This window comes from Rutidosis leptorrhynchoides, chromosome 11, assembly GCF_046630445.1.
Source record: "Rutidosis leptorrhynchoides isolate AG116_Rl617_1_P2 chromosome 11, CSIRO_AGI_Rlap_v1, whole genome shotgun sequence".
NCBI lineage: Eukaryota > Viridiplantae > Streptophyta > Magnoliopsida > Asterales > Asteraceae > Rutidosis > Rutidosis leptorrhynchoides.
The window spans coordinates 211,970,794-211,978,792 of NC_092343.1; the positions used below are offsets into that span (position 1 = coordinate 211,970,794).

General features: G+C 39.2%; 1 protein-coding gene across 1 annotated transcript; it reads left to right on the forward strand.

Annotated features, from left to right (window-relative positions):
* Positions 1 to 6,967: 6,967 nt before the first annotated feature.
* Positions 6,968 to 7,438, forward strand: LOC139875388 (uncharacterized). Its single transcript, XM_071862725.1, has one exon. It carries the CDS (start codon positions 6,968 to 6,970, stop codon positions 7,436 to 7,438), a length of 471 nt encoding a protein of 156 aa, XP_071718826.1.
* Positions 7,439 to 7,999: the final 561 nt, after the last annotated feature.

A 7,999-nucleotide genomic window follows, 5' to 3' on the forward strand; every position in this document is an offset into this window, starting at 1 on the left:
ACATCGTGGACCTTTACAACTAAATGAGTGATATTCCTTTTTACTTTATGGCCGAAAAATTCTATAAGTAACCAAACCCCACTATCCCTATTAGTTAGACAATTTTTATTCGGGACTTTTGTAAACTGTTAGACCATTGCATATTGTAGCTTGGGCTGAAATTTAATTAAATACTTAGACTTTCTAATTGCTAAAAGGGCCGAGAGTTTTATATTCTTTTGGACCGAGAATCAAATTGTGAGTTGGCTGTTGAGTATGCTTGTCGAGCTGAGGTCCAGCTAGGTGAAGTTATTGGGCTGCTTCAACTTATAAAACCCAAGCCAAATACCCCGAATCAATCTGCAGATGGAGAATGATGATAATGATTTTATGTTGTGATGATGGAAGTGTTAAATGATGATAATGATAACGTGATTATAAGATGATGATGTTAAATGTTTTTGTTCAAACTCTAGCTACACCTATAACACCAATTAACAGCTGTTAATCCGAGTGCTAACACCCTTCTGTTTTGCTCAACAACCCTCACCTACAGCTGCCTTATTATTACTGCTATTTCTGTTTTGATTTGATATGTGGAGATGACGATGATATATGATATTGTTATGAGAAGAAGGTGATAGAAAAATCGTGTTTAAGAGGATTTAGAATCCTATATAAATCAGAAATCAAGGTGTAGAAGAATGGTTAGGGTGTTGTTTGGTTTAACCAAGAGGTCATGGGTTCGAGCCTGGTCTTGGGCAATTTTTTTTAGAAAGCTCATCATTTAAGGTAGTGATTTTATTGTTATTATTATTTTTAAAAGTAACCTTTTTATTAAAGTTGTCATTATAATGAAAATTTTATTTTAATTAAAAGTATTATTAAAATTATTACATTATTAAAGGTATCATTATTATTGTTATTTTTATCAATATTATTATTATTATCATTATTATTATTACTACAAATAAAATAACTAGTATTATTATCAAAAATTAATATTGTCATTCTTAAACCTAATTATAATTATTATTATTACCAACACTAATTGTGTATCATTAAAATCATTATTTTAACGAACCAAAAGTTATTTATATAAAAATATATCAATTACATATATGAAAACTATATAAATATTACATTATTATTTTAAATAAGTATTAATATCTACAAACGGGTTTGATTATTATTACATGTTAATTATACGTGATAATATATATACTTGATATAGGTTCGTGAATCCGAGGCCAACCCTGCATTGTTCAGTTGTTCAATATTCTCATATGTATTTTTACTACAAAATACATTAGGTGAGTTTCATTAATCCCTTTTTAAATGCTTTCGCAATATATATTTTTGGGACTGAGAATGCATGCACTGCTTTTATAAATGTTTTACGAAATGGACACAAGTGATCGGAACTACATTCTATGGTTGGATTATCTAATCGAATATGCCCTTTTTATATAGTCTGGTAATCTAAGAATTAGGGAACAGAAACCCTAATTGACGCGAACTCTAAAGATAGATCTATCGGGCCCAACAAGCCCCATCCAAACTACCGGATGCTTTAGTACTTCGAAATTTATATCATGTTCGAAGGAGGATCCCGGAATGATGGGGATATTCTTATATGCATATTGTGAATGTCGGTTACCAGGTGTTCAATCCATATGAATGATATTTTTGTCTCTATGCATGGGACGTATGATTATGAGAAATGGAAGTATGAAATCTTGTGGTCTATTAAAATTATGAAATGATTCTTTATGATAAACTAATGAACTCACCAACCTTTTGGTTGACACTTTAAAGCATGTTTATTCTCAGGTACGAAAGAAATCTTCCGCTGTGCATTTGCTCATATTAGAGATATTACTTGGAGTCATTCATGACATATTTCAAAAGATGCTGCATTTGAGTCGTTGAGTTCATCAAGATAATTATTAAGTCAATTACATTTGGATATATTATGAAATGCTTTACATGCCTGTCAACTGTCGATGTAACGAAAGTTTGTCTTTTAAAAATGAATGCAATGTTGGTAAAATTTATCATATAGAGGTCAATTACCTCGCGATATAATCAACTGTTGTGAATCGTTTGTAATCGATATGGACTTCGTCCGGATGGATTAGGACGGGTCTTCACATTTGAGCCCGTGCATTGCACGGGTGTGTAAAAAATTGTGTAAAAAAAATGTAATTTGCAGTTCATATAAGTATGTAAATAGCGATACTAAAAGAATAGGAAAAATATAAGTATTATTTAAGAGCCCGTGGTGTTGACAAATCTTAAGAATTTTTTAAAGGTTAAGAGCCCGTGTAATGATACGCATATCCGCAGGACTATGCGGATGCGCATCCAAAGCACTAAACCGCACACAAACTGCCATGTAAGGCATATGGCATGGGTATAGTCGCACCTTATGTGCCTATACCATCTGATGCGAGTTTCGTATACTAGCATAAGGGTCCGGTACATTCTAGAAGAATGTACGGTATAATCAATTCGGATTCTTTTCCTTAAATAACGAAAGTTAGTTGGGATAAGATTACATTTAATTAGGGAAGAGATTCTACCGAAACCCTAATTCATGAGCCTATAAATACATAGCTCATAAACCCTAAAATCATACACATTCATTCGTTTACTCATACGTAAACCATAGCATACAAATCTTCATCGTACGAGCAAAGCTTCTTACGATCTTAAAGACTTTTAAGTATGTCTCGAACTATAAAACCTTCATGTCTTTGGGCCACTCAACCTCGTATGCAAGGTTGTTGGTGGACTCTCAAATCGGCCACCCTGTCAGAATCGAAACGATACCGATGTGGGTTATCCACGACTAAGTGTCGGAGGTCCAAATGTTGTTAGTCCTTAAACCCTACTATGCACTCAAGCGTAAGTTCACTTTGACCTCGTGAAAATATGCTTGATCATTTGGCGCCATCTGTGAGACCGGTTATATGAAACAAAGAAGATTGGAACTTATGTTGTGTATGATTTATTATACGTATCTTTTTTCCGTAAAACTTTTTTGTTTAATTAATTGGTCACTTTCAGGTTTTAAATTGTCAGCAAGAATGAGTGGAGGAAGTAAGAGTGCCACAAATCAAGGGCGATCGGACTCTCCAGTAAGTCCAGGGTTTCAAACACCTACGACGACTGTTACGAATACACCGTCGATGCCACCAGCACCAACCAGAGGCGCATCAAAGCCTCCATCGACACCAAATGTTGGAACAGGGCCGGTTACATCATAAACGGTCCTAAAAGAATCATCTAAGAGTTGGTGGCACACTCCCGATGGAAGTTTACTGGAAACAGGAACTAGCTTCAAACCATTCGAGGATCTGCCGCCAAAAATTCCGTGCTTCGGTTCTCCAAGCGAAACCGTTCCACCAGGTTTCAAAGTTAAAACTACCTGTGTGGGCGCCATACCGATTATCACCTCGGTTGAACCCGAAACTCCGGTTGAAAGGGTTACTACCGAGAAGGCTCAGGAAAGAATCAGGCAGAAGGGTCTGAGAAATCCAGATGGTTCATATATCATGCTGACACTACAATAAGGGTCAACGGCATATGCGTCTTCGCATCCAGCCCATACTATTGCAAGTAACCAATATAGCGGGGCACACTATGCCGCAACTCAATCAAACAACTTCATATCTCAATTGCAGCAAGTCGAGCCACCACACTTAGCACCAGTTTTCAATGAGCCAGCACGGGTACAAGAATTTATGAACAATTGGTTCGCGGTGATGCAAGGGAAAAAAGCTAAGTAAAGCCTTGAATTAGCTCCCACAACAGAAAAGTTTGTGCCACATATTGCCAATCATCCCTTCACAGTCGCTCCTGTGTTGCCTCTAACACTCGGAAGTTATGATGGGTTATCAGATCCAGATGACTTTTTGCAAAAATTTGAAGGAACCGCAAGAACACATAGCTGGGGAGATGCAGTAGCATGCCATATGCTACCAATAGTGCTGCAAGGAGTAGCATGGGAGTGGTTCAATAATTTGCCAGCTCAAAGCGTTACAGGTTTTGCGGATTTGCGCTCACGAATTTTATTAAACTTCCACAATTTGCGCGCACGCAAAAGAACACATGTCGAATGCCATGACATCAAGCAGAAATCGAAAGAAAGCTTAAGAGAGATAATAGACAGATATACCAAGGAGGTGGCTAAAATACAAGACTTGCCAGAAAGCCAGAAGGTATCCGGCTTTATACATTGTATAGATACCAACAGACACCTATCTTTATGGCAACGGTTACGTAGAAGAGTGCCAGAAACTTTCGCAGAAGCCATAAAAGAAACGCATGATTACATGCGGTCACAAGAAGATATAAAACATAATTGTGGAAGTACCTCTTCAAATATGGACATCGACGATGATTATTATCGAGTGCAGGGAAGAGGGTCAGAGTCTGGCAAGCGTTATGGTGGTAATGGGCAACCCAAGGGTGGTAACTATCATAATGATAAATATCACAAATTCAACAATAACAAAGGGGGAGGAAGTCAGAGGTTTAAAAGCAGCCACACCGAGAATGTTGCGATAATAAAAGACCTCACAAAAACACCAAAAGAAATTTTGGCTACAGAGGCAGTATGCAAAAGCTTCGACCCCCCAGTGCCTTGGTCAAAGTATGGAATAGAGACAAAAGCAAATTTTGTGATTTTCATGATGATTATGGTCATGAAACCAACGAATTTCGGCATTTAATCGTAAAGGTAGTTGCTGAACTCAAAAGAGGAAGATTGCAACACCTGAAAAGAAGTGCAAGAGTACCAATCGATAGGCCAAAAGGAGAAAAGTAATATCCGTGGCAAAAGAAAAATGAGGGAAAGGAAACGGATAAAACCATAAATATGGTAACCAGCGGACGAACAAATCAGAGGCGCAAGTTAGAAGTATCTGAAGAGTGGGAAAACACTCCCATCATGTTCCCGGCCATAGCACAGGAACCCCTAGATGCGCCTATCACAATTAAAGGACGTGTTAAAAGCTGCGGGTACATCATCAAGCTACTGCATATAGACACCGGTTGCGGTGTTGATATAATGTACGAACATTGTTTCCGCTTGCTGCCAGAGGCTGTGCGAGCCAAGCTAGTAGCCCCTAACACCGCATTATCAGGATTTTTTTAGGAGTCCGCATGGCCAATCGGGATTATTGAGTTAGAACTGGAGCTGGTAGATGATGATAATAAGGAGTTAGTAAGGAGTAAAATAGTAGAGTTTGCTGTCGTAAGGGCTTACTCAAAATATAATGCGCTTTTAGGACGCACAACTTTGCAAAAATTGGCAGCTATCCCTTCCATAGTGCATGGCCTTATCTAGTTCCCAACACCATTAGGAATTGCAACGATAAGGTCAGAAAAGCAAGATGCAAACGTCGCAGCTGTAGAACAAGCAGAAAAATAGCCAAGTGAGGCAGAGCAGCTTCGAAGCTGCATGATCATCGCAAACCCGCGACATCCAGAACAAAAAATTAAAATCGGCTGAGGGTTGTCTGATGAGACAAAGTTTAAGCTTCGTAATATATTAGCTTCTAATACGGATGTCTTTGCATGGAAAGAAGCGGACATGACGGGCGTGCCAAGAGAAATTGCTGAGCATAAGCTGAACACAAATCCAAGTTTGATTCCACTGCGACAAAAGAAGCGCGGTATGGCACCAAAAAGAAGCGAATGGTTGAAGGCAGAAGTCGATAAGTTGGTCAAAGCAAACATATTACGAGAAGTAAGGTACCAAACGTGGGTAGCAAACCCAGTACTGGTAAAAAAGCCCGATGGGTCTTGGCACATGTGTGTTGACTTCACGGATATTAATAAAGCCTGTCCCAAGGACAATTATCCTCTACCAGAAATAGACTGGAAAGTTGAATCGTTAGCTGGCTTCCGATACAAATGTTTTTTGGATGCGTACAAAGGATACCATCAGATACAGATGGCAGCAGACGATGAGGATAAAACTGCTTTTCACATAAGCCAGGGCATATATTGCTATACCAAGATGCCATTTGGTTTAAAAAATGCCGGAGCAATGTACCAACGCGTAATAGACGAGGCTTTCAAAGGTCAGATTGGCAGAAATTTAGAAGCATACGTTGATGACTTAGTTATCAAGAGCACAATAGAACAAGGTTTGTTGGAAGATATATTAGAAACGTTTGTATCATTAAGGAAGATAAATATGAAGCTAAACCCGTCAAAGTGTAGTTTTGGAGAAGAAGAAGGAAAGTTCCTCGGTCATATAATAACTGAATGCGGGATACGCGCAAATCCAAAGAAAATAGAGGCAATCGAGAACATGCCGTCACCCAGAAATAAAAAAGAAGTCCAAAGTTTAACGGGTAAGCTGGCTGCATTAACAAGGTTCTTATCCAAATCCGCAGAGCGATCACTCCCCTTTTTCGGTACATTGAAGAATTGCTTAAAGAAAACGGATTTCAAGTGGACGAAAGAGGCAGAAGTGGCGTTTAAAGAAATGAAAAAGTTGCTGAAAGAGTTGCCAACAATGACTGCGCCGATCGCGGGAGAAACATTGATACTATACTTAGCAGCATCGAAAGAAGCAATAAGTTCAGTACTGATAGCGGACAGAGGACAGGTACAAATGCCTGTATATTTTGTTAGCAAAGCTTTAACAGGGAGCGAATTAAACTATCCTGCAATTGAAAAACTGGTTTATGCACTCGTGCATACGGCTAGACGCTTAAGGAGATATTTCCAAGTGCATCCAATAAGGGTCCTAACAGATTAGCCGATAAAGCAGGTGCTATATAAACTAGAAAATTCTGGTCGCATGGCTAAATGGGCTATTAAGTTGGGAGAGCATGTGATAAGCTTCTCAACACGAAGTGCGGTAAAAGGGCAAGTCCTAGCAGATTATCTGGCTGAAACAGCCGGAGATATCGAAGTCTTGCATGAATCAAAAGAAATACCACCTCTGCCTGAACAGCTGTGGGAAATGCACACAGATGGGGCTTGTGGCCTAGAAGGCGCAGTGGCAGGGATAGTCTTAAAAAGTCCAGAGGGAGAAGAATACACTTTCGCGCTGCGATTTAGCTTCCCCGTCACAAACAATGAAGCTGAGTATGAAGCGTTGTTATCCGGAATGCGGGTAGCAAAATATCTGAAGGTAAAAGAACTGTCAGTATATGTAGATTCTCAGTTAGTTGCAAACCAATTTAACGGAATATTTGAGGCACATGATGAATCGATGCAAACATACCTAAAACTTGTGCAAGAGCTGGTAGTGGACTTTGATTTATTCCAGATAACTCAGGTTTCAAGAACGCTGAATAAAAAGGCGGATGCGCTTAGTAAGTTAGCCGCATTAACGTTCAGTCATTTTAAGAAAGAAATTTGGGTTGAGGAAGTTAAGGTAAAATCTATTGAAGAAGGCAGTGTTTCGGCCGCAGTTGAAGAAGAGGAGTAGAGTTGGATGACACCAATAATAGAATTTCTAAACAAAGGTACATTGCCAATAGATTCAAGTGAAGCAAGAAAGATTTAAATGAAAGCACCAATGTATCTGTTAGACAAGGGAATTCTATATAGAAAGTCTTTTCTGGGACCTCACTTGCGGTGTATTAATCCAACTCAAGCGGAGTCAATCATACGGGAAGTGCACGAGGGAATGTGCGCTTTGCACTCAGGACACAAAACAGTTGCGTCCAAAATAATGCGGCTCGGGTATTACTGGCCGTCGATGTACACAGATGCTGCAGAAGTAATAAGCAAATGTCAGTCGTGTCAGCTTCATGCACCGGTAAGCAAGGCTCCGCGACATCCAATGATACCGGTCTCATCTCCATGGCCATTCTGCAAATGGGCAATCGATATAGTGGGGCCATTCCCTGCAGAACCTTGGGGTGTAAAGTTTCTGGTTGTGGCCATTGATTATTTTACGAAGTGGGTAGAAGCCAAACTGCTGAAAACAATTTCGGGCAAGCAAATCCGAAATTTTGTATGGGAAAATATTTTCTGTCGCTTTGGA

Bases quoted from the DNA above. Each gene is read 5' to 3' on its own strand.
- LOC139875388 (XM_071862725.1), top strand. From the start codon at position 6,968: ATGCACACAGATGGGGCTTGTGGCCTAGAAGGCGCAGTGGCAGGGATA.